This window comes from Cynocephalus volans, chromosome 5 (genome assembly GCF_027409185.1).
Source record: "Cynocephalus volans isolate mCynVol1 chromosome 5, mCynVol1.pri, whole genome shotgun sequence".
Lineage (NCBI taxonomy): Eukaryota > Metazoa > Chordata > Mammalia > Dermoptera > Cynocephalidae > Cynocephalus > Cynocephalus volans.
The window spans coordinates 46,334,915-46,362,321 of record NC_084464.1 but is presented as its reverse complement, the minus strand read 5'-3'; the positions used below and the strand labels follow the sequence as shown (position 1 = coordinate 46,362,321).

The following is a 27,407-nucleotide window of genomic DNA, read 5'->3' as shown; positions in this document are numbered from 1 at the left end:
CACAATAAAAGGTTCTGCATCTAACCACCAAACACTGAACCACCCTTCACGGCATGCCACACAGATACACAAAGGCAGGTCAAAAATGCCACTCAAAATCAATTTTGTTTCTCAATAACCCTAAATGTATCATTTTGTTTTCAGTGATCCTCTAACCAAGATATAAAAGTATTCCTGCTAGTGCACCCCTTTTTCTAACAAAAATCAACTTTGTGGTAGAATAAAAAAATAAATAAATGTCCATTAAATTCTTACTCTCTGTTAGGTGAGAAATTTTCAGTTTTATCAGTTTATACTCTTTAATAAAATGTACTGCCAACTCCTTCTCAGAGGTGAAGGGGCCTCTCTCTTACCCCAATAGTGTGCTATCCCTGGGCTGGCCACTTGTTCTCAGGATCTGGAGCTCCTACTCCCTGGAGACCCCAAACTCCCAGAACACCTGGGGTCAGGGAGAAGCCACAGGAGCATCTCTGAGATTGAGGTTGGGTGGTGAGAGAGAATGGGGCTGAGGACACACACCCCCTCTCAGGGGCTGCAAGGGAAGAGAACCTAGACTTGGTACTTTAACATAGAGAAACCAGAGCATGCAAGTGATGAAGATCAGTTACAGAGGTATCAATGAGATGAAGATCAGTTACAGAGGTATCAATGAAAAACGCTGAAGTGATGCTAATTAGAGATGCTGGAGAATCAACAAATGAATAAACAAGAAACTGTGAAAATTTGAGTTCGCCGTGTGTGTGTGTGTGTGTGTGTGTGTGTGTGTGTGTGTGTGTGTGTGTGTGTGTGTTTCTTTCTTTCCCCCCTTTAAAAGATGACCGGTAACGGAATCTTAACCCTTGGCTTGGTGTTGTCAGCACTGCACTCTCCCAAGTGAGCCACGGGCCGGCCCAGCCATGTATATATTAATACTAATTGTAGTCACTTATGTGAACTGCTTACCTAATTACCACACAGCAAAATGATGATCATGCATATCATTAACAGTGTCAGATTACGAGTGTTTGATTTCATCACGACACTGAACTGAGGTCACACATGCTTGACTTTCATAAATTGTTGCTCACGTAGCATGCTTCTTTACTTACAACTTAAAGCTGAAATGAACATCTCTGAGTGAACAAGAATTTGTGCTATTGCAAAAGCATTAACAAACAGTCCCTGGGCACAACCTGAAAACCGGAATAGCAGGGACTCGTGGTGGCTCAGAGCACTATACAGAGATTCCAGGAACAAAAAATGTATCTTGCAATTTTATTATATATGACTTCGTAGCTACACTGCCATTGCTCTTTTATTCATGTGAATAAGGATTCTTCACCCCACTTACCACCATCCTTCATTCTAAACTGTCAAGAATTTATAGTAACAGGAAATCCGGACTTAGCATAGGCAGAGAACTGAACCTTGGCTGTCTGGAGAGAAAAGCTTCCTCTCAGCATAAAGGTATGGTTTGGATTTCTTAATGATTCAGAGTTAGGACACCAGACATTACCAATCAAAAAGCCCAGGGAGCTTGTTTTGTCTTTTCTAGAAATTTTCAGTCCTATGCACACAATCCTCGAACTTCATGAGAAGACCTCCTCATAGCCAAGGACCAGGACTCTAAGCATGAGAGGGATGGCCTGGACATCTAGATAGTAGACCTAATGGCTTAAGGATCCTCCCGTCCCCTTCTACTGTTATCCTGTACACACAGAAGGAACTTTTTCAGCAGAGCACAGGCGAAAGCACGGACAGGCTTAGTTTTAAACTTTATAAAACCCTTAGTACCCAAGCTATACGCATTTTCACAAAAGTGCTGATTTGGCTTTCTGAGTACTTCAAAAATCCTGAGAGGAGTAAGAAGGTCTACCTTTTTCTCTTTCCATGTCACTAGTTCCCACTCAAGTCAAGGGTTCACAGGTCTTCTCCGTGGAAACACCCATTTTGAGATTTAACTTGCACCACAATAAACAAAGGAAGATTAAAACAAACCAAAAGATTGATTTAGCTGCCTGCTTAAAATAAAAAAAAAGTTACACAACTCTAGGCTTTCATCTACAAATTCCTATGCACACCAGAATAAGTAATGGGGTTGTTCTAAAGCAAACACTATCCTTCCACTAATGAAGGAAAAGACATTTCATTTCTGTTACAACTAACACGGGCTGACCCCGTGGCGCACTTGGGAGGGTGCGGCCCTGGGAGCGCAGCAGCGCTCCCGCCGCGGGTTCGGATCCTACATAGGGATGGCCGGCGAGGTGCGGCCGGTCACAAAAAAGACAAAAAAAAAAAAAAAAACTAACAGAAATCCAGTCCTTACACAAAACCCTACGCTCCCATTTTACACTATAATATCCTATTTACACATAAAGTCATAGGAAAAGTCAACCTCTCAATTGCATATCAACATCCACAAAGTCCTGTTCATTCTACCTCCTGAATATCTTTCAAATTTTGTTTCTTCTTCATACCCACCGTTATGGCCTTCTACCAGGCCCTAGCCATTTTGTACTCCTAGTCAATCATGACCCTTCTGATCCATTCCCCAAACGTCTGAAGTCATCTTCCTAAATTGCGAATGAATCATTACCTTCAGTGTAAAATCCAGCTCCTTAACATGGGCATGATGGTCTCACCTCTGCCTACTACCCCCAGCTAATCTCTCCCTACTCCACAGCACCTGCCTCCCTACTACACACCAGGCAGTTACCCGCAGTTTCCTAAATGTGCCATGCTTTCCAGACATCCATTCTTCGCACACACTCTACACTCTCTCTCCAGCTTAGAACAACTCTCACTTTCCCCCTTCTTTGCCTGTACAACTCCTATTAGCTCTAATACTCCACTCAGACTTCACCCCTTCTAGCAGGAACATTTCCCTAACACTGTCCCTTGTTTCCTCTATGCTCCTCCAGCATCCCTCTGTCTCATAGTGCTCATCACACTATTATTTATCTCCCCCAGCAGATCTGAAGGCTGGGATTGAGACTTCATTTCTCTCTATGACTCCGCTGGCCAGCACAAGATCTGGCACAAACAAGGCACTCCTTAAATGAAGAAACTTCCATTAACCTTTGTTTCCAAATCAGTACAAGTCCCTCTACTTCCCAAGAGAGTTAAGCAAAAAGCTTTTGACCATTTAAATCCATTTAGAAATGATGATTGGGTGTTAAATGCTGCTCTTTGACTATGTAAACTACTGGAGAGTCTAAGATAACTTTTCTTAGTGATAATTATGATGGCAAATGTCAGTTGAAGAGATGGAGCACGGTGCAACAGAAAAAACATGACTCTGGAGTCAGTGAGATTGAATTGAGTTTAGACAAGTTACATAAACCTAGGTCTGTGGTTTTATGAGAGAATTTATTTAAGTCTAGGAATGGGTCTAGTGTAGTATTTGGCACATACAGACCACTCCCTGTTGCTACCCTACTGCATGGACCTGGCTGTATGGTGGAGAAAAAGAAACATGTCCCAGGCAAAAATCTATGGTGACAGAGGTCAGAATAGTGGTTATCTCAAGGACCGGCATTTCTGGCTGGGAGGTAACACAAAAGAGCCATTTGGGACATTGAAAATGTTATCTTGGTGATGATTACAAAGATGCCTATGTAGGTAAAAAAAACATTAATCTGTACACTTAATATCCATGTACTCAACTGTATGTAAATTATACTCTAATTATTATTTTATTTTTTTACTAAGAAAAGATACACACATACCCTGTGACAGAAGACAGCCCAAAAGACCAGGCTCTGAAGTCAAAGCATGTTTGCACACTGAAAGCAGTAACTCAGCTCTGGGGCCACAGTGTTATTGTAAAGGGTCAGCAAATGCATTTGTACACAAGTAATGACAATAGGCAGAATAAATGTCTCATTGCATAAATGTATCACAATGTCCCAAAGGTACAGAGAGCTGCCATACTTAATAAAACACAAATTTATTTCAAAGAGTTACTGAGCTCATAATCGCTCTGTCATAATATATTTTCTCAATGAACAAATACTAAAAGTACAATTGCAATCCTGTTGGGACTGGAACAATTTTTTGAATTGTTTGAATTTTCTCTCTCTTTCTCTACAGGCCTAGAGATAAAGGGCCTAGAGATACTGACCCAGAGATAAAGTCTAAACTGGATCAAGCCAGCATCCAATTTTATGACAATCTGGTACCAGCCAGCCTTACCAACCTCACCTCCACTGACTCAGCAGGAAACCTCCATTCACTGCTGCTACAGAGCAGCTTTACCCAATGTTGGCAAACAGGTCTTTCCCATTTTAGCTTCTCCATCATCATCCCTAGCTGTTCCCCTCCCTCCTCCACGACAATCTCCTATCAGCTATCTGAATCTCTGGCTTTTTTTAAAGGTACAGTCCTACTTCCTAAGGGTTATAAAGGGGAGAGAGGCGGTCTCCAGACCACCCTAGCCCATTACCATCTCCTCCTCCTCCAAATTCTTTCAGCACTATATAACATCCACAGCTAAATGGCTGAGTACCCAAGGAAGGCTGGACATCCTTTATATAAATATTAATAATATTAGCAGCTGATACTACTATTTCCAACCACTGTTCTAAGTACTTTACATACATTACCTCATTTAATCTTCACACAACATTATACAAGAAGTTCTATTATTACAGAACTAAGGCAAAGAAATTAGGAAAGTCATCTGTATCTCCCAACTGGCAGATAGCAAAGGCAAGATTTGAACCCAGGCAGCTTGACTCTAGAGACACTATTCACTAGGGCCTTTGCTTATTTACTTTTTATTTTGAAATAATTTTAGGCTTACAGAAGAGTTGCAAAGATAGCACAAAGAGTTTCTGTATCCCCTTCACCCAGCTTCCCCTTATGTTAACACCTTTCAAAACCATGGTACATCAATCAAAACTTAGAAAATTAACGCTGGTACAATACTATTAACTAAATTACAGACTTTGTTGGGATCTCCCCAGTTTTTATATTCATGCCCTTTTTCTGTTCCAGGATCCTACACTGCATTTAGTTGTCATGTCTCTTTAGTCTTCAGTCTGTGACAATTCCTCAGTATTTCCTTTTTCTTTTTCTTTTTTTTTTTCTTTTGCAGCCTTGACACTTTTTAAAGAGTACTGCTCAGATATTTTGTAGATGTCCTTCAATTTGAGGTTGTCTGTTTTCTCATTAGACTGAGGTTATGGATTTGGGGGAAGAACACAGAGGTGAAGTGACCTTCTCATCCCATTATATGAGGAGGTACATGATATCACTGGTGACATTAACCTTGATCACTTGGTGAAGGTAGTGTCTGTCAGGTTTTTCCACTATAAAGTTACTATTTTTCCCTCTCCATTCTCTGTTATTTGGAAGCCAGTCTCTAAGTCCAGCTCACACTCAGGAGGAGGGGCATTAAAATCCATCTCCTGGAGAAAGGACTACCAAAAAAATATGTAGACATGTATTGAAAACACCACAGTAATTAAAAAATATTTTAGGGAGATCATTTGAGGCCATGCAAATATTCTGTTTCTCCTTAAACTTTCACCCACTAATTTTATTTTGCACTGGTAGATCCTGTCTGCAGCAATTATTACTTTGGTGTGCTGATGGTGATTTTGTATACCCTCATTCTTTCTACATTTCTTAAGTGGAATTCTTCTGTAAGGAAGAGCTATCTCTTCTCCCCCATTTACTTAGTGATTCATTCATACTGTAAACTCACAGATATTTATTCTTTGGTTTATAATCCAATACTGCTGCTATTTAATTTTGTTGTTCAAATTGTTCCAGCTTTGGCTACTGAGAGCTCTTTCAGGTTGGCCTCTATGTTTTTTTGACATGCCCCTTTTTTATTTTCCCTGCCCCAGTCCTGGAATCCATCAATTCTCCAAAGAATTAACAGGGCCATTTTTGCTCCAGTCAAGCCAATTTCTTAGGGGAGTTGTCAAGTTTTGTATTCCTGAATATCTCTGACAGTGGTATACATAACATTTAGTAATTAGTTACTAATCAGTATTTGTTAATGAAAGCTCCAGGGGTAAAGAGAACAACTTGCCACTCACTCCACACTCATGTAGATGAGAGGAGGAGACAGACCTTCTCCTCTCCTGACCTACCCTTCTGGACAAGGCATACCAAAGGCCTCACACCATTCCTGACCATAGTAAGAGGACAGTAATCAGCAGTTCCTTTCCCCAGTCTGACTCTGCAGCAGCTTTAAGAGGTGCTCATGCACTTTCAAACCTCAGACCCCTGCCAGAAAACGCTACAAACACTGCCTTCTCTCTCTCTCTTTTTAAATAGATGGGAAAACTGAGGTGTAGGAAAAGTGAAAAATATACCTAAGATCATACACCTAGAGAGTGGCTGAGGTGGGACTATGTACAAGGCCCCTGAGGGGTGCTGCTCTTCCATACACTTCCCCAGAGGCATCTTGCATTCTGAGAGGAAGGTTCCTGGAGACAATGTTTCCTACAGACTGTTTTTTCTGTCTAACTCATGTCCTCTTCCCTTCAGAGTTGAAGCCTTGGAGAGACTAAAGGATAAAACTAAGAGGCATGTATACTTTCCAGATCCCAGGGATCTAGACAGACCCAGGCCAAGCTAAAATCCTATGACAAGAACAAATTTAAGGCTTAACTTAAACTTAAGGATTTTGTTCAGGCACCTACACATCAAATAAAAGGCTAAAATCAAAATCAATGAAGAAGGGAGAGACAAGATTTTGTTCCACTCAAACCCAGATGGCCACACGAACCCAAAGACCAATCCTAACTTCTTAGTATAAATGGAAGTGGGCAGTGAGAAACAAAGAAGTTAAAAACAATGTGAGTCACAATCAAAACAATAACAGAAAACATTCAGTTAAGCCTATAGGTGTCAAAATCTCACAAGGCCCAGTACCTGGTAATAAGGAAATCTGATGCCAGCCGGACTCATCACTGATGATTCCAATGACCTCTTTATTTCATCACCAAAAGAAAATCAGATATTACCTTCAGCAAAAGGAAGCATAGAAAATAATAAAACTTTAAAAATTATAGGAGAGACAATACTGGTAGTTATTAGGTTATTATACAATACTCTTTTTTTTTCCTCAAAGACTCAGATTTGTGGCCCAGACTCACAATTGATTCAACCAAAAAATATTTTTCTACATGGTGATTTGACTGTTAAAGAAGTGCAGAGGCTTAAGGACAAATTGGTTTATTACAATGACAATCAAAACCCACAACATGCCAATTTGAAAGCACCAATATTAAGATATGAAACACAGAAGTTATAAGAAACCAGTTTCACAGATTACAATGGGAATCCCCACCCAAAATAACCTTGGGTGTAGCTTCTACTATATCATTTCATTAGTACTAGCACCATTATACCAAGCTTACAATTATATATGCATTCCTCTCAGCAAACACAGATATTTTTAAATGATTGTGAAATTTCACAACCAAAAGAATTAGGTATTCATAAATATCTGCCAATTGAATGAGAAGAAGCTAGGTGAATGAGAAGCTAGGACACTGGGACTACCATTTTCATCAGTTCCCTCTGTAAATGAACTATAAAGCTGACAAAAGAGCAAGTATTAAAGAGAGAGGTAACCAGAAACAATGGTAATTAAAGACAACAATGAGTCTAGCAGAACACAATGGGTAAGGAAAAGACATATTTTAAAAAGACAGCTACGTCAATTTGGTTGACAAAATATAATTAGTAAAAGTACTGGATGGATCCTGACTTCTTATGCACTCTCTTTTTTAAAAAAAGAAAAACTTCAATTTTAAAGTACAGCACTAAGTCCTGGATCATTTACTTAAAAAACCTTTTTGAAAGTCTGCTCTGGGTCTGCTAAAGATGGCGAAAGGGATTGCTTATGAGTGACTAGCAAGAAAGTTATTCTCCAGCTGAGTCTTAAACATACAATTACGGAGATAGCAATAGATTAAAGAGTAACAAATCTGGAATCTCTGCCAATTTCAACATCTGAGGCATTTTCATTTGTAGGTAAAAAGTAATAGAGCTATTCTATCACTGCTAAGTATACAGGACCCATAGGTATTTTCAGAGCGACTTAACTGGAATACTATCTTTTCCTTCTACTTCTACCGCCTGGGTCTCAGACATCTTTCTGGTAGCCATGATCTCCACATGAAATAGACCCTAAAGGCCTTGTACCTGAAAAAAACTCAGTCCTGGACAAGTCACTTAACCTGCTTGAATCTCATCAGTAAAACAGGCACTAATACCCATAGTGAAGGACTGTGAAGATTAAAGGACCTGGGATTATGAAAAGCAACATTTCCCATCCCATAGTCCAGGCTTCAAACTATCATCAACAATCATTTGAACAAGCCAGGTAATACTCTCTAAAACTCATTTTATGAACAAACTAATTATTATCTGGGAATGCAAAATTTGGTTGTAAACCACTAACATAAGGGAGGCGAGAGAACTGTAAAAAAGCAGAGTTGGTAGCAATAGTTGAAAATAACTTCAAATACGCAGGCCTCTGGTTTCTTGCCAATTGTTTACATTCACTTGCACACACTTTGGCCCTGGTAGTGAATCTGGCAGTTCATTTGTTCCAAACAAATCTTCATCATTTTGACCTGCAGGGGCGGTCTGAATTTTCTCACAGGTAAAATTCATGAATGCCTGAATCTGCTTCAGAGGAAGATAAGCATTTTCTAGAAGAAAAGTCTGAAAAAAGGAAAGTGGAAGGCTTTTTCCTCTTCATGAGCTGCAGGCCATTCCCCTATAGTCTCTAAACTAATATATTACGTGGTGTAAGTTTAAAGACATTCCCCTCATCTAATTTTCCTATATACCAGGGAAATTGCCAATGACTAAAAAGTAAATAAAGCCTACCTCACTTTTTGTAGCCAAAGTGTTCAAAAGGGATTTTGCGTTACATTCTTGGACAAAAGAAATGATTCCCAGTTGTGTAATAACTGAGAAAGACAACTCCGGAGCCAGTTTGCCTGGGTTCAAAACCATGCTCTAATAAAAAATTTTAAATATAAGTAAATAAATAAAAATAATAATAAATAAAAAAATAAACGAAAAGGAAAAAAAAAGAAAAACCATCCTCTACCACTTACTAGCTCACTACCTTGGGCAAGTTACTTGATCTCTCTGTACTTCAGTTTCCTCTTCAGTAAAATGGCAACAGTACTAGTGCCTTCCCCAAAGAGTTGTTATGAGGACAAAATGAGCTAATATTCGTAAAGTGCTTAGAACACTGTATGGCACAAAGTAAGTGCTATAAAAGCAACTGTTAAAAATAAATAAATCCCTAAGTAATCTTTTCGGTAAAATTTTACCTAAGCATATAGTAAATGATGGCTTGGATCTCATCCAAGGAGACCAACTTCTCCAAGTGGTCAACACAGTGCTTTGACAAGCAACAGTTTCGGAGACACAAAGGCTCCTGGCTCTGCACTCCTCTGTGTGGTCCTGGGTGGTTCACTTTAATCTCTCTATAAACCTTTGCTGCTTCATCTGTAAAATGGGAATAATAAAAATTATCTAGCAGGCATGCTGTGAATGTAAACTGAGAAAACAGGGATGTAAAGTTCTTGGACAAAGAGAGCAAAGTAAGGGCCAGCCTGTGGCTCACTTGGGAGAGTGTGGTGCTGATAACACCAAGGCCACACGTTCGGATCCCTATATAGGGATGGCCGGTTGGCTCACTTGGGAGAGCGTGGTGCTGACACCACCAAGTCAAGGGTTAAGATCCCCTTACCAGTCATCTTTAAAAAAAAAAAAAAGAGAGACAGCAAAGTATTAAGCATTCAAGAAGTGAAAACTATCTAAACCTGTCCCAAATACACATGTACACACACACCTACAATACAGTCAGTAGCAATAGCTCTGACTGTTGTAAGTCAACTTGTAAATTAATATCTCAAATACTACAATATGGGCTGGGCTTTGCACTGAAGTTTTATCACAGCTTCAGGACAACCTGAAGAAGTAAGAATCAGGTGGCGGGACCCAATGAGGACAAGAGTCCTCAGACTCAGGGGAAGAATGGTGAACATGATATGGAGAGTTATGAACAAAGCCAGGGCTGGGGCTCCTCCACAGGCCCAGCAAAGAGTTAAAGACCATAAAGTCTAAGTCTTTCAGACTCAAGTAAACAGCCCTGAACTGATCTGTTTCGTAATCTTTTCTGGCCATCAGACATTTTATACATAGGTCTCAACTGTAATTTAAAAGGAAAAATAACTTGAGAAATGGATTGTGTTTAAATTGAAAAGAAAATCACAATGAATGCTTAGTCAGGAAAAAGGAATATAAAGTCAAGAGTTGGTTCATGTGGACAAAGAGGGCTGTGGTGTAGGCAGACATCCCCTTCAGAACAATCTTTCTAAGGTTAAAGTACCACCTCCACAGTAAGGGCCTGATTGAGCGTCACACACCATGTTGTTTCTAGTCACCACTGGGAGGGATAAGTGCAGTGTGTAGCCATGACAAAGGATGAATCCCATCACATGCAGGCAAAGCCACAGCCTCAGTCTTGCAAGAACTTTATGTTTGAAAAGGCACAGGGCCCAGCTTTGGTCCTTGTGCCATTGTAGATCCCTCTGGGACAGTCGCCCACTGGGACTCTGGCTACTCTGCCATCAGGGGTGCTGGGAGCTGCAGCCAGGTGGGCAGGGTAGGGGGTATGCACCTAACATCATGGCTCCCTGGCACAGGCTGGACAGTGTCCTGGGTCCCTGACAAGCACTGGCCATGGGTAGTTTGTACATGCTACAATAAATGGAACTCATAATAGTGAGGAAAAAACAAACAAACAAAAAAGAATTGTATGTTTGAAATTTCCCACAGAAAGCTGTTTTCATTTCATTCTGCTTGGGGCATATTGCTCCATGCATTTGTATTATTAATGGCTCTCTTGTAAACACTTTGCCTCTGAAGAAGAACCCATGAGGCCCTAATAATTCAGCACTTGCACAAAGGCAACTTCCTGAATATAAGCAGCATTTAGCAGCCACAGATCAGTACATTACTTCCCAATCAGAAGGACCCAGGAGATGTAAGTGGGCCTCAGAACTATTATGGGTCCTCAAATTCAGCTGCACATATGTGATTTTTTATTTTATTTTATTTTTTCCTTTTTCTTTTTTGCTCACATATGTGATTTTTGCAATAGTTGAATACTCAAATTATATCTACCATCCTAATGAATATATAAAATGTTATAAGCATGAGTGTAAACAAAAACTTGTCTATAAGGATGTACATCACAGAGCCTTTTTTTTGAGCAGAAAACTAAAAACTCATGACCCACAGCAGGGATGGGGTTGAATAAATTACAGTTCATTCATGGATACCACTTATCCATTATAAATAAGGTTGAAGAGGATAGAAAATAAAATGTTCACAATATATTAAGCAAAAATTTGAGACAATGTATGCATAGAACAGTGTCATTTCTGTTAAAAAAAAAAGTTTGCACAGAAAAAACAGGTATGTACAACAAAATCACAACAAGTTAATTTCTTTAGGTGGTGGAATTATAAATGATTTTATTTTCTTCTTTGTGCTTTTATGTGTCTTGCAATTTTTCTATGATAAAGGAAAAGGTCTATAATCCCTTATCTACAATTCAGAAATCCAAAAAGCTCTGACAATATATTTTCATAAGCTAGAAGCAAACTGGTTTAGCTGAAAAATCTGACCTAAATTGATATGAAGCTGCTTTATATTTATCCCATGTAGTATGAATATTTACAGGTTTTACCACAGAAATATAATGAATATAACGCTTCAGGGTATTGCCACAATCTCAGTAGGGGCTCAGTATCACTCTCCAACAACCCAAAAATCCTAGATTCCAAAACATATCTGGCCCCAAGGTTCCAAACAAGGAATTGTGGACTTGGATTAGTTTGTAACTTTGCCACCACTACCATTTTTAGGCTTTTAAAAATGGGACTCCTTGAAAAAGTTGGGAGCCTCTGCTACCAATTGTTATAATTTTTTAAATGGCAATATCAACAGAATATACATCTTTAAATAGGATCATCATTCCAATTCATCAAAGTTGGCAAGCATCCGGCTCCCATCACGATTGTAGCAGCCAAGCTTTACAAGCCCCTGGAATATGCCAATCATTATGTGTCTTACATATTTTTGTTCAACTGATGCTGCTTTAGAAGGTAGGTACCATTCCAAGCCCATTGTACATATGAAGACACAGAGGCTGAGAGACATTACATAACTTGCCTAAGTCACAAGGCAGAGGTGAGTCAGAGCCTGACCCGTAGCCTCCAGGCTCTGCCCTCACAAGTTAAGTAAGCCAGGAAGGCAGGTCTGCTTCCTGATCACCTCCACCAGTTTAAATAGTGGTAATAACATTACAAGCAAATACAACTGACTTGATTTAAAGCAGAAACAACCAACTTGTATTAAAAACTCTTTTTTGATTTGTAAACTAAACAAATTTGATCTACAAATTACTGAGAAAGGATAAATATGAAGCCATACCATATAATTTCTAGTATTACTACCACTAACTCTAACCACACCAAAGTTATTTGAAGATGTTCTATGAATGTAACATATTATACAATATAATGTTTTATACCACAGAAAATCTCCCAGCAATCTTTTGTAAATCTGTGTGGGAAACATTTTCTGAGGGCTCTCCAAAACCCGACCAAGTTCCTACCCACAGGAGAGCCTGCTTTTCCCAGAACAAACTCTCCACTGTCTACTTTTGGGGTTTCCTTGGTGTCTCTCAGCTACAAAACCCAGTAATTTACTTTCCCTACTGAAGACTAGGGCAGGAATAGCCTGGACTTCCTTTTTTGCAAACCAAAATTCACAGCTGTTTGAGGTGAACAAATCTAGGGGGAAAAAGAACCTTGTGAAGGGATTTTTCTGGCCAATGATGCAAATTTCACTGGGACCACAACCTCCAGTGACAAGTGAACATGCTGAAGTTGACTGGATACAAATCAAATTCTCTGGACCACAAGATTGTTTCACTGTTTCCTGTCTCTTATTTTTGTAACTAAGACAGTAAAAACCGAACTTCAATTGGTAAAGAAAAAGGGAGACAGCTAATTAAACTTATGTAAATTATCTTTTACTACAAGTAGATGCCTCAATTTAAGATTAAGCACTCTAAGGACTGGACGGTTAGCTCAGCTGGTTAGAGTGCAGCCTTTTAACACCAAGGTCACGGGTTCCAATCCCTGCACCAGCCAGCTGCCTAAATAAATAAATAAAAGATTAGGCACTTTCTCGATTTTTAGATATAAAGTAACCACCACAGAAGTCATTTCCAGGCATGCTACCTTTTACTGGTTTGTTTTATTTTTTAACTGGGGAACCACATTGTGCTTTAGAGAAAGCAAATATATACAGCAATTCCAAAATGAAGGAACAGGCCTGCCATTCCAACAAAATCACACCTAAAAGTTTTAAGAAGTTCTTAAAAAACTATTTTTAATTAATTAAGGTAGTTTAGTGGAAGATCCAGAAAACTGCTATCCTAGTGGATAGTTGTGTTCTGGTTTTGTATTCTCTTAGAAAAGCAGGAACTTAGATCAGACAAGTCCAGGAGATCCTGTGTCCAGGTGCTACCATTCTACAATCCTTACATATTAGTGTTATCTCTCTTCCTTAGGATATTAAAATAATTTTGCTCAAAATAGGCACATTCAAAAGAAATCTGGCACATTAGGAGGGCAAAAGAAAAAGAGTCAGCATGAGAAAAAGCTGTCATGCCACTATAATCTCCAAGCTATATATCCATTCTGAGGGTGAATAAAGGACAGTTTCAATAGAATGATTATGCTAACCACTCTTTTAAACCAAAAAGTCTGAATTCCTTAAAGAAACATTAGGAACCTTTCTCAAAAACAATAAAGTACTTGTCATATCTTTTGACATTTAGGAGAACCTGTTATTGTCCTCAAATGGGATCCATTTAAAAATATTTTCATTCTCCATTCCTTATTTCAGAACCTTTTCATATCTTAAGAAATTCATGCCTGTTTTGGGATAGTCTTCCCCCCCCAAAAAAATAACAGAGTAAAAACTAGCTTATAGTCACATTTATTGCTATTGTCTATAAATTTTCAGATTTCTCCAGCAAGCCTCTTTGGCTTCCTCTTTTCTTATTCTCTCTGTATCCCTGTGTTCCACATCCATGGACTGAAAATATTCAGGAAAAAAAACGAACAGTAAATAATAAGAACACAACAATAAAAATAATACTAATTAAAGATACAGTATAACAACTATTTACATAGCATTTACATTGCATTAGGTATTATAAGTAGTCTAGAGATGATTTAAAATATAAGGGGAGGATGTGCAAAGGTTATATGCAAATACTATGCCATTTTACATAAGGGACTTGAGCATCTGAAGATTTTGGTATCTGTGAAGGGGGGGCAGGGCAGGGCGGTCCTGGAACCAAACCCCATGGATACCAAGGGATAACTGCACAGAATTTTCCTAAACCATAACACAATCTCCTCTACAACTATGACCTTTAGTTTAGTTTCTCTGTGCTTCTGAACCTTGTGGAGTGCATTTTACTTTACCTTTCCATTCACATACATGAGTATTTAGCTCATAATTCAATTTATAATTTTAAGCTATTATGATTGGTTTTCTTTTAACATTTCCTTTTCTCAGGTCTTTTGGCCTTTTAGTTGACGGAATTTACTTTTAACCCAAATCTTACTGTATTCTCATACAGAAATTGCTTTCCTAGAAATCAGCAGTTTCATTATAACCCTAGACATAGCAAACTCTCCATTACATGAGAATTTGAGTGCCTGCTATGTGCCCAGGGCTATATGCTCTCCACTGTCTATTTAAAATATACCATAAATTATATCATTTGTCCCTAAAATATATCATAAGTTAACAAGTTTAATACTGTCTGTCTCAAGCTCCCAAGCTATAGACTGGAGGCATGCATCCATTAAACAATTAGAAAATGAGACAGTGTTATATAAAGTGTAACCCATGCAATCAAGAACCTCTGTAGGACTAGACATTTTGGATGACCACGCTTTCTAAATAATCTATTGCTTATCCTTTTAAGTAACAAAACTTATATTTGAATCATTTTGGATAGAAAACTATAGTTTTTAACAGCTTTCATTAACAAGCTATATTGAACATAATTTGATAGCTAAAAGTCATAATAAACATAAATTATAGCACTAACATATAGTACAATACTGCTTAGGGCCTACCCAGGTATTTAGGGCTACACAGCCTCAAACGACTGAGGGGTGGGTAAATTATGCTAGATTTGTATTGTTTTCTGTCTCTTTTTTTGTCAACCAAAAAAGCAGCTAATCAGTGGCGGCACTGGGTTGTGAATCCAGGCAACCTGACTCCAGATTGAGTCATCTTAAGTATAATCCTATACTGCCTCTGAATAAATGTAAAGTAAGTAGGTGAGTGCCAGAAGAAATGAAGTTTATAACAACTTTTTTTCCTAGAAGTCTTCTTTGCTGACTTTCTGATTCTCGGGCATATTCTCAATAGGTGAGGGTTACTACATGTAAACATTTTACTGGCAGGCCAGACTGATAAACTGAGAAAGCTAGGTAAGCAAAGTATGAGTCAATGAACTACTGTACCCTACAGATGATGTGCTCCAAAGAAGTAGAAACCTTGAGAGATCTGTGTGTATTAGGGTCATCAGTGAGGGCTGTAAGAAGTTAAGACCTAAGCCCAAGCAGTATAAGAGAAAAGGGGTGCAGTGAGAAAAGGGGATATGTTGTAGCTGAAGAATAAGAACAAAGCCTTTGTTGAATAAGGGGTGTGTGTTTAATGGGGGATCATAAAGAGATGAACAAACACACATGTGGTTTGGAACATTTCTAACCACTGCAGCTGTAAGTTCCTATTCCTGCCAGCTTTACTTCGTCACTCAAACAGCTGGATAAAGGTAGGCTGAAGATGGCAGTACTAGTGGGGGTAGGATATATCACCTAATACAAAGGTCAAATCTGAAGCTATCATTCCACAGCTCTCATTAAATAACCCAGGGTCCTTGGGGGAGAAAGGGGTTGGGAATATAGGAGACCCACCCTCTACTATTTCTAAACTTAAAAAGAGAGGACATGCTAACCTAGGGATTATTCAAATGCACAGTCTCATTTGCTCAGAAATCTTTTACTAGGTTTAACCAGAGTCACCTCTAATTAATAACACACCTAGTGTAACTAGTGCCTGCAGATCCTCCCTGCCCCTAGGAGTCACAGGAATGAGAGGCTGGGTAAGCTCTTGGGCATCTACCATCTCTCCAACAGACACAGAAGCAAGTCAGGAGTCAGCTGTCTTAACTCAAGGGAATGGAGATACCACCCACACGTTATGGCAGAGACTGGACACATCAGCAGGAGGCCCAAAGTAAAAACACTGTGCTCAACAGACTTCCTAGTCTTGCTTTACTATATGGCAGCTAAATCCTCAGCAAAATTTCAACAGTCTCTGAGTGAGAGCACTAAGAATAACTTGACCTGTATCTGAGGGCAGAAAATATGTCAAAGTTTCTCACTTCAGCAGGATATGCTGGGGGTTAAGGTATCTATGGCAAACCTTCAAATGCTACATCATCAACTCCTTAGAGACAGAGGCCCCTCCAAACTTAAAGTCTTTCCCTCACCTCTCAGACATCAGAACTGCAGAGTGTCACAGTAATCCAGGTGAGATTCAGAACCCATTTCATGCATTCAGTGTACATTTAGTGATCACCTGTGAGTCTTCAGGCACTGATCTAGGGTCTGGGAACATAAACATGAGAAGGAATGGCACTCATAGATGGATGTGTACTCATCCATTATTATTTATCTTTATCGTGCCCAACTACTCAAGGGTCCAGGCAGGAAGTTCTTCTCCCAGTGCCCTGCAAGCCCCATATAAGTCCTTTCTCACTTCTCTGCCTCTGATCATGGAACACTCCCACTATGCTTCATCTACCCAAATCCTCACATCCTTCAAGGCCAGCTTAAGTCCTTCTCCTCCTGGAAACCCTGACCTCCACCCCATCCCAAAGCGATCCTCTGAACCACTCTGTTCTTGGAAACACTAACAATTACAATAAGGGTTGGGTGGGGAGGGGGAGGAGAATCACAGAGAGTACCACCATCAGTTTATTTATAAATGTACTGTCCTCCAATTGATACTTTTATTTATTCAACAAATCTTGAGTACCTACCATGAGCCAGTATTGTTCTAGGGGCTGGAGAAATAGTAGCAAACAGTACTGGTTTTTGCCTTCCCAAAGAGAACACCTGGGGAGGATTCTTCTCATATACTGCTTTTTAAAAATCTTCCTGTGAAGACATGGGTTGGTACTCAGCGTTTAATACCTAATGATTTATTACACTCTTGGGCTTCTTTGGTCCAAGCTCACTCAAATTCAAGTTCCATAAACTAATGGGGAACAACAACTAACCAAGCCATTTCTAAATGAACTTCCACTTCTTAAAAACCTCAAAAGAACAAGGAAGGAAAAGAAAACAGGCTATGAAAGCGTTGCTGAACCAACACATTTTACTCACACTGACAAAGCACCTCCAATCCCCCTTCCAAGCCACACAAAAGTGATCTTTTCCCCTCAATCCTTATAGCCCCAGATTCAAGTGTTTAACAGCAGACCTTGGAAAAGTTTGAAGAATCCCTCGGTTTCCTAAACAAGTCCTTCTAAACCTTTATTTCTTGATGAATAAGCCTCCTGATGAATCCTGCATATGCCATTTAGACTAATCCAAAGAGGTTCATTTCACTTCAAGAACTACAATTTGAGCTGCAGGCATAAAAGGGGTTCAAAGATCTTGAACTTGAAAAATCTAGAGACAATTTTAACATAAACAAAAGCCTACAGAGCCTGGTGGAAGGTTCCAAGTTCCTAGGAGAAGGAAATCAACAGAATTTCCTCCAGGGGAGCCGCGAGATTCTGCAAGCGTGGGAGTTTCAGCAGGAGGTGAGGGAGATGTAATAGATAGATAGATGATGATAGAGAGATAGATAGATAGATAGACAGACAGATAGATAGATAGATAGATTTGCTCTAACGTGCCTTTGTGAGATACGACAGCTGGCACTTTATAGCGGGAGAGGGTGAAGCCGGGCTGTGCCATGCGGCGGAGGCTGCCACCTGGGCACTCCCACCATTCCCACCATTCTTCGCAGCCGGGTCAGGATGGGAGATGAGAGCCCCGCGCCGCGCGGACTAGGACCCGTGTCCCCTCCGGCTCCCTGTCCTGCGGGCCGCCTGCCAGCGCCCCGGGGCACGCCTCAAGTCCGGCCCGTCCTCTCTGGGGACCCAAGAGAAGGGTGGGGAGAGAGGGGTCTCCAGGCGTTGGCCCGGTCCCGACGCGTACCCACCTGAGCAGACTGGAGAGGGGATGGCTGGAAGAGCCGAGGCCGCCGCCACCGCCGCCTCCCCCGGAGCCTCCGCCGCCTCCACCCCCGAAGCCTGAGGAGAGCCGCTTCCCGGACAGCAGCTTCTCCACGGCCGGGAGGTGCCCGGTGCGGGCCGCCTCCAGCAGCTCCTGCTCCTTCCCCATCCCCAGGGCCGCCACCCCCCTGGACCCCTCCCCGGGGCCGCAGCCGAGCCTGCCCGGGCTCCCAAACTTTCCGTATCCGGGCAACGCTCCCCCCAAACCGGCCGGGGCCACCAACCCCCTCCCCCCTCCCCACTGCCTTTTCCCCACGAGCGCGTCACTTCCGGGATCTGGCGTCACGCGTCACCGCGCCCCCGCCCCTTGCCCACCTAGCTGGGCGGGGCTCTGCAGACCTGCGCAGGTGGGTCTCGCTGTGCCGAGACAGGCCGGGGTAGCGGGGGGGCGGGGTCTAAGGGGGTAGCACTATGTGGGCATCCATTGTACGAGTGGAAAGGGGACAAACAAGGCCCACCTGTACGCGCCTCCGAAAGTGAACTCTTTCCCCAAAGGTTTTGGAAGCTCACGGGATAGAAAATACGGTAATTCGTCAAGGCAGAGTAGCAACAAAGAAATATGGTAAAGAGCACCTACATTTCCAAGTCCATTCTTTCAGCACGCATAAATTAAATATGTAATAGGCGCGGGGACCTAGGGACATAGAGGTAGATAAAACCCTCTCCCCATCCACTCCCGAACCTCAAAGAGGGAAGAGAAGACATTTTTAAAATAGAAATATCCTCGTCACTTCATCCTTCCATGAAATAGCTCATTAAACGTTAAAACGTTAAATAGTGAAACGTTCAAAGGAGAGACTTCCCTCTCTGTAGGATTTCTTCTTACTTTTAATGAGATTAACCAGACTGACAATAAAACGTCAGGTTTGTGAAACCAACCCCAATCTTGAGTACTGGAGAACTGGAAAAATCATTTTTAATTGGGTAGAAATTATGTCTCTTTTGTTTCATGGTACTAGCATTGTTCCTGACCCGAAGTAGGCTGCCAGTAGTTGGGCAGTGAATAAATGGATTGAATAAATTCTGCTCAAGCTATGTGACTTTTTTTTTTTTAAGGTGCTTGCGAAATAGGAGGGAAATGCTGGCAATTCAGCGTAAACACCGGCCCGCACGGTCTCTGTCCAGTCGAAATAAACAAGGTTGAGTCCCTGCCTGAAAGTTTACCGTCCAAGGTAGCCGCATTCCACGACACCGGGATACCACGGAACTGAGTTCTCCTCCCCTGTCCCCCAACTTTACTCTAAGGGAGAAGGGTTAAGGAAGGGGTTAACTGACACTGCATTTTGTAAAAGGCGGAAAGGAAAAAGTCCTTCAGTAAACAAAACTATGCACCTTCACAAATGCTGGTTTCCTAGGGCGGAGGATCCACAAACTGAACTCCGTACCCCCAATTTTCCCTCTCCCCACTGCCACCAAACCAGAGTTAAAGCCTCTACGCGCGCCTCAAAATGACCCCTCCGAGCAGCGGTAGGAGTTTTGTCATCGCGGCGCGACAAAAGGAAGTAAGTTCCTGGCCTGCTGCGCAGCCCGCGGCCCCGAACTCCTGCGTCTGACAGCGTCGCGATTACCCCTCCGCACCAATTCTCTCCGTGATGGACAATGCCGGTGAGTCGCCCACAGACAAAAGTGGAGAGACAGGGGAGTCGGACGAGACGGCCACTGCTCCCGGAGGCCCGGGGGCTACCGACACGGACGGAATCCCGGAGGAAACTGACGGAGACGGGGATGCGAACTTGAAAGAAGCCGCAGCGGAGGAAGGCGAGGTAGGAAGAGATGCGTTGATGAGGCTGCAGGAGTATACCCAGAGATTGTTACTGGCTGTTCTCCCGGATTCCTGGTTTGTCCCTCCCAAGCTACAGGAACTCATCACGACTCTCTAGATTTGCAACTTCGGGGGGATGGGATGACGACAAAACAAAGCTCTAGAGGCCTAAACACTGGTTAATATTTTTAATCCTTGCCTTTAGAGATTAAAGTTACTTCTAAGGGACTTTTAATAGCCTCTTGGTCCTGGTGAGGACATTAGGATCCGATGTTCACACTGAGACAGTGCGGGATCTGGAACCTAGGATTCCTAGGACCCCTTTCGCCGCAATATGGTTCTTCTTACATGTTATTTAAGCACAACTTTTGTCTTTATAGGGAGCAGAGTCGATCAAATCCGTTAAAGGGAGATTTTGAAGGAGTTACTGCTTAAATCATGTTCTTACCCTCTTGGATCATTTAACTGCTACCCGGATGCTAATGTCCAGGGGTCTCTATGGCATGAAAACACAAACCTATCAATTGTGCCAGCCCGAGAGCTCAGCGGTGTTGCCTAGCTGAGCATCAGTCAGGGAACCAGAATCTCAGCGTTCTCTGGGTTCCATATCTAGAGGTAGAATCTTGGGGTCTTTGAAGGATTTAAGAGATCATGAAGTGAACATTAGATTAGATGGAATTAGCCTTTAAAAAATTAAATCAAAATATATAAAGTAAGAACTTTTAGGAAAAGATAAAAATGTGACAACTTTTAAGAAAGAAACTTTAAAATGGGTCTCAAGGACAGAAAGGATTTGAATATGAATAGTTAGCTCAGTCCACTGGAGAGTTCAGTGCATATGAGAATTTGCACCCAATGGAGGGTAAAATTGTGATGCTTTTGAAACACTTTTAAAAATTAATCATATACCAAACCACAAAGAAAAATATAAATTCTTAAAAGTAGGAATTATAACAGGCTACATCCTGTTAGTACAATGCAATAAACCTAAAATTAACAACAAAAAGCTTCTCACCCCTTTTCTCCCCCCCAAAAAACTAACCACCTGGCCATTTCAAACTAATAGTCCTTAGATTAAAGATATTAACAGAGAGAACACTACATCAAATTCTGTGGGATTTTACCAAAGCCTTAGAGAAAAATTTATAGCCTTACATATTTTTATTAACAAATGGGAGATATTGAAAATAAGCACCTAACTCAAGAAATTAGAAGAACAAAATAAACCAGAAGAGTGTAGGAACAAGGAATTAATAAGGATAAAAGTAGATTCTGGTGAATTAGCACTTAAAAAATATAACATATGATAAAATTAAGACCTTATTATTAAGACCTGTTTATTTGAAATGTAAATACACAACATTACAAAATAAGAAAGGGGATATAGGCACTGATATGAAGATCTATAAAGTTATAAGAGAATTTAGTGTTCAAGTTTAGACCAAATAAATGTGAAAATCTAAGAAAAATGGATGAATTTTTAGGAAAATATGTATCACCAAAATTGAAATACAAAAAAGTTAGAAAACTTTTGTAAATCAGTAACTAATAGGGCTGGCCAGTTAGCTCAGTTGGTTAGAGTGCGGTATTGATAACGCCAAGGTCAAGGGTTTGGATCCCTGTACCCCACCCCACCCCCAAAAAATCAGTAACTAGAAAGAAATTGAAGAAATGGTCAAAGATATACTACTTTCACTCCTACCTACCCCCATTTCCTGTATGAGTTTAAATCTGAGTTTCTCTTAAAGGGAAACAGAGTTAAATCTCATTAACTTAAGATTCTATATTAAGTTGGGAGGCTGGGCTGGCCAATTACTTTGGTTGGTTAGAGCTAAGGTTACACCAAAGTCAAGAGTTCAGATCCCTGTACCAGCCAGCTGCCAAAAAAAAAAAAAAAATAGTAGTTGGAGGGGATGAACTTTGGATTTGATTTTTCTTGTCATTAAATAGATATTTATTAAACATCTAGCATGCGTAAAACTGTGTTAAACGCTTATGGAGGGAGAGATATAAATAAGAGACAAATCTGTCTTCAAAAAGTTTTCAGTCTAAAGAAATGCTTAGAGACTTTTATACCTGTAAATCTCTACATTAAAAAGAACAAAAAATGTTAGAGCATGGTGTTGATGACACCAAGGTGAAGGGTTCAGATCCCCTTACCAGCCAGTTGCCAAAAAACAAAAAAGAAAAGAAAAAAAAATTTGTTTAACTGTATTCTAACTTTACACCTTGAGGAACTAGAAAAAGAAATTTAAACTCAGCCCAAAGGTAACAGGAGGAAGAAAATACAGATCAGAGTGAAGATACATAGCGAATACAAAAACAATATAGCCAGCTTGCAAATGGCATATGATGAGACTTCTGAGCTTGCAAAATTGTGTAAGCCAATTCCTATAGTAAACCTCTTTTTATATATCTATATGAGTATACCTCCTGTTGGTTCAGTTTCTCTGGAGAACCCTGACTAATGCAGTGTGTCGAGAAGGTACCCCGGTGCAGACTTGGAGGCAGAAATGAGTTTGGCCAGTGGAGGTTAGAAAGGCAGCCAGTGTGGCTGAAGCAAGTCTGGGAGAAAATGACAAGAGTAAGGGAGGAAAAGAAGGTCAGATGCTGGGGCTTGGTAAACTGTGTCATTATTTACTGCTGTATGACATTATCTCAACTACAGGCTTAAAAGTCCAGACGTATGTCACAATTTCTGTGAACCAGGATCTGGGAAGCAATAGCTCAAAATTTGTCCTAATACAAAAATAAATAAATGCCTTGTTTTGAAGTAAAAAAAAAAAAAAAAATTCAGTCTAGTATTGGGAATAAATATTTGCATAAATATTTACATGGTACAGTAGGATCGAAGGATAGGAAGAAAAGAGCACATTGCATGTGGGAGACACTCGCTCGCCTAAAAGTTCCAAATTGAAAGAAACGCTGTTTTGATGAGAACGGGCCTCTTTTTTTCTTTCCATATAGAATCAGCAGTAGGCTGGCTGGTTAGCTCACTTGGTTAGAGCATGGTGTTGGTAACACCAGTGTCAAGGATTCAGATCCTCATCTAGGACAGCTGCCAAAAAAAAAAAAAAAGTTATTATCTAGAATTGGCAGCAGTAAAGATCTATAGATTTAGATCTTTAGATCTAGAGGCAGAAGAGCTGGTTGGCTAGAGAGACTTTGCTGACATCCCCCCTAAAGAATGAAATTAGGAAAGTGGGCCCAGGAGGAGAGTGGTTTTCATGATCCTTAGCATTTATTTTCCTTGTAAACAGATACTGGAGCTGTGATCATAGCTAAACTGGAAAACTGGATTATTTAGCTGGTTTTCTCTTCACACCTGGGCTATAATCTTCCTTTAGGAGAGATACTATATATACACTTGATGGTTCAGTCAGTGCCTACAACCAAGAAACTACTCAATATGTGGATATGTTGTGTTGTAATGATGATGATGTCTTCTTACCTCACCCAAGCCTGGAGAGTATGCCAAATATATAAAATGGTTTCTTTCACTTCCCCAGCTCAAGAGTCAAGACGTCTCAGATTTAACAGCAGTTGAAAGGGAAGACTCATCATTACTTACTCCTGCAGCCAAAAAACTGAAAATAGATACCAAAGAAAAGAAAGAGAAGAAGCAGAAAGTGGATGAAGATGAGATTCAGAAGATGCAGTAAGTCACTTTCTGATCATTCCCCACTTCAAGGCTCAAACTTGACCATAATTTTTTTTGGCTTTTAATTATTTTTTCTTTTTTAAACTTAAAAGAAAATAAAGAAATTAATATATTATGTCATAGTAAAGAAATTATAAATAAGTAAAAAGAGAAAATATCACCTCACTACCAAGAGATATATGCTGCTGGCTGGCCAGTTAGCTCAGTTGGTTAGAACACAGTGTTGATAACACCAAGGTCAAAGGTTCGGATCCCTGTACTGGCCAGCCACCAAAAAAAAAAGAGAGATACACTCCTAAAATTTTGATGTATATTCTCCAAGATATTTTCTCTCTATATATATCTACAAATAAAATTAAGTATTTTTTTTAACTATCAAATTCTGTTTTTCACATTATATATGGTAAATGTTCACCATGTCAGTAATTATATATCTAGGTCATTTTCTTCAAAATGGAAATAGCTTTATTATATTTTCTGACCGTAAAAATAGCATGGTAAATAATTTAGAGAATACAGAAAAATAGAAAAAAGTATCCATAATCACTGCCACCCAGAGTTTACTCTAACTATATGTATTCACATATAATATTTGAGTATATACCTTTTCGGGGTTTTTTTAGATGTTTGATATGTATGACTAAATATGTCAGTAAATAAGACCATATTTTTAATGGCTGCATTGTATCCCATTATCTCGATGAACCATAATTTTACTAATCCCTGTAGCTGTTGTGGTTGGGTTTTTTTCTTTTCACATTAGGGTGAGTTTCTTTGGGCACATTTTTGCATACTTGTCCATTATCTCCTAAAATAAATTCCTAGAAGTGTAATTGCTAGTTCAAACAGTATGAACATTCTCAAAGGCTATTCATACATATTTCCAAACTCTTCAAAAAAGATGTTCCAGTTCACACTGCCTACATGTATGAGTTTGTGTCCCCACATTTTCACTAATACCATTCTTGTTAGTAGTTTTCTGATCTATGAAAAATGTTGTTTTAGTATATAATTTTAACTTCCTTAGTTAATAGTGAAGGTTAATTTTTTTCTTCTGTATTTAGTGGCAACTGGTGTTTTTGTAAATGTCCTATTCTGGGCAGGCTGGTTAGCTCACTTAGCTAGAGCATGGTGCTGATAACACCAAGGTCAAGGGTTTGGATCCCTGTATCAGCCAGTGGCAAAAAAAGAAAAAAATGTCCTGTTCATGTCCTTTGCTCATTTTCTAAAATTGGTATGCCCATCTTTTTATTTATTTGAAAGGATTAATCATATATTAAGAGTATTAACCGTTTTCCATATATTTTGCAAATATTTTTCCCTTAAATCTGTTAATGTTGAAAACCACTTGTTTGAATATAAATTTATACATTAAATTTTTATCGTCAATGTGAAATGCAGGAAAGTAGAGTCACGGAGAGAGCCTAATGCTAAAACCACAATCTTTTTTGGGTGTGGGGGCCAGCTGGCTAGAGAAAATAACAATCTATATAGTATCATACAGTGACCCAACATTGTTGTTTAAGTTTTTGTTCTTAATGAGGAAAGGAAGTTGTTTCATGTTTTCTCAAGTTCCTTAATAGCAAAAATGTTTTATCTTCATCCCTCATAACCCCAAGCCTAATGCCATTGACCTCTTGAAAATTCGTTTTTGAATTATCTGAGACTTGCTTTTATTTATTTAATAATATATCTTGAGCATTTATTCTATAAGCCAACTTAAATTACCTGAATCTTTGTCTAGAATCCTGGTTTCTTCTTTTTCTGAGGAGCAGCTGAACCGTTATGAAATGTATCGCAGGTCAGCCTTCCCTAAGGCAGCCATTAAAAGGGTAAGAGTGGACCACCATACTTCATTTCCATCATATATTAGAACTAAACCAGACTCAAGAGCTGTTTCCATTGGCATGTTGAAGTGAGGTGTTAGGCAAGTTGTTGGATTATTTAGGTGGGAAAAGAAAAATAACATGCCCCTCAATTATCTGACCATTTCCAATTTTGTATGCCAAGAATAAGGTCTCAGTACGTAGAGTAAGTCATTACACACCTGAATCCTTGTTTTAAGTCTCAATTTCAGCACCAGCCTTTAGTATACACTTTTTCAGCACAAAGCTCATTTATCAGTACTGTGTTCCAAAGCCAGTCTTTGACTACCTTAATCACAGAGTGTTTGTCTTTCTTTCAAGCTGATCCAATCCATCACCGGCACCTCTGTGTCTCAGAATGTTGTTATTGCTATGTCTGGTATTTCCAAGGTTTTCGTCGGGGAGGTGGTAGAAGAAGGTGAGTAGTGTTGGTTACAAATACAGGATTGTACCTGTGGTGGTCTTACTATCAAGAATATCTATACTAACTTACTACAGCACCTGTAGGAGTTTTCATTCACACTAGAAGTTGACCGAGTGGGCAGCCTTGTATTCAGGAGAGCATAACCATTATCCTGTGAAATTTTCAATACTGGGAGCAAGGAACCATCTAGGAAATCCCCCTCCCTGATTCCTGTCCTCAGCCCAAGGTGACAGAAGCAGACTTTTGTTTTTCCTACAGTGGACCTTGCTCATTTCTGCTGCCAAAAGTAAAGAAACAAGGAAAGCAGTCAGCAGGAGTGACCCAGTGTGGTATGGTGAGGAGTTGTCCCTGATGTTATGATAGCATTCTCTTAAGAAGGGAAAATTTCTTGGTTTATTTCCTTAGCAAGCTTAAGAAGTATTAATGAGAATTACAGGACTCAAAAGGATTATATGATTAATAAGTTCTTGTGTGATAATTAAACTTTCTCCTTGCCCCCTCTTTAGCACTGGATGTGTGTGAGAAGTGGGGAGAAATGCCACCACTGCAACCCAAACATATGAGGGAAGCTGTTCGAAGATTAAAGTCAAAGGGGCAAATCCCCAACTCCAAGCACAAAAAAATCATCTTCTTCTAGACCAAAGCCTAGAAAGGCCAATTACTGACGGAAGTACTGGTTCCAGACTTCCTGTTACATGAGATTATCTGCACTGGTGCTTTAGCATCTTAGTCCTCTAAGGACTCCATGATGATTTTAATGTTTTTCTCAAAACTCTGGTATTTGTCACACCTAGAAGGAATGCAGCTTGTTTCATACTTGCCTTTGACTAAATTTTGAGACCTCTTCAGGAATTTTGACTTCTTGGCTAGTTGGCAGAAGAAAAGTGCATAAGCCTTAAGCATCTACTGGATAGGGAAGCTGCTTTCAGAGAGAGAAAACCTTTCCAAGAGAGCTTTGATGGTTTCACATTGAAGCCTAAAGTTGCTAAGGCTTAGGTTGTTTCTTACGTCTGGTTTTAAGTAGATGAAACAACCAGAAACTTTGGACTTGTGACACTCCACCATGAAGGACACAGTGATAGCAGGAGTAGTGGAATAATTTGTGCTTGTAAACATTTCAGCTTCTGCGGATTTTGGTGAGTGTTCATTAAACTGTTTTCCAACTTGCCATATGTGTATTCATTTTCTGTCTAAATGGGTGAAATGGGGAGAAGTTCACCATTCTTTTTTGGTGTTGGAATAAAACTGTTCTTGGCTTTTTTGTGAAA

At 40.0% G+C, this 27,407-nt stretch overlaps 2 protein-coding genes across 12 annotated transcripts in view; one reads left to right on the top strand and one right to left on the bottom strand.

Annotated features, from left to right (window-relative positions):
• Positions 1-18,536, bottom strand: part of ANKS1A (ankyrin repeat and sterile alpha motif domain containing 1A) — a 188,341-nt gene extending 169,805 nt beyond the window's left edge. For 9 of the 10 annotated variants that reach the window (XM_063097298.1, XM_063097296.1, XM_063097291.1 and 6 more), the window contains exon 1: positions 18,355-18,536. In XM_063097298.1, coding sequence (XP_062953368.1) covers positions 18,355-18,536 — 182 coding nt within the window. The remainder of the gene's footprint in view (positions 1-18,354) is intronic. The other variant, XM_063097299.1, reaches the window with a different exon arrangement.
• Positions 18,537-19,923: 1,387 nt separating this feature from the next.
• On the top strand, positions 19,924-27,307 carry TAF11 (TATA-box binding protein associated factor 11). Of its 2 annotated transcripts, XM_063097403.1 has the most exons (5): positions 19,924-20,190; positions 23,699-23,847; positions 25,595-25,682; positions 26,037-26,133; positions 26,646-27,307. In XM_063097403.1, exons 1-5 carry the CDS (start codon positions 20,020-20,022, stop codon positions 26,774-26,776), a joined length of 636 nt encoding a protein of 211 aa, XP_062953473.1. In that variant the 5' UTR covers positions 19,924-20,019; the 3' UTR covers positions 26,777-27,307. The 2 variants fall into 2 exon arrangements, with proteins under 2 accessions (XP_062953473.1, XP_062953474.1); XM_063097404.1 differs by lacking the exon at positions 26,037-26,133 and having other exon boundaries at positions 26,646-26,702.
• Positions 27,308-27,407: the final 100 nt, after the last annotated feature.

Coding starts and splice junctions, on each gene's coding strand:
- TAF11 (XM_063097403.1), top strand. CDS start 20,020: ATGGACAATGCCGGTGAGTCGCCCACAGACAAAAGTGGAGAGACAGGG. Junction 20,191..23,698: donor CCGCAGCGGAGGAAGGCGAG/GTAGGAAGAGAT, acceptor TCACTTCCCCAG/CTCAAGAGTCAAGACGTCTC. Junction 23,848..25,594: donor GATGAGATTCAGAAGATGCA/GTAAGTCACTTT, acceptor ATCTTTGTCTAG/AATCCTGGTTTCTTCTTTTT.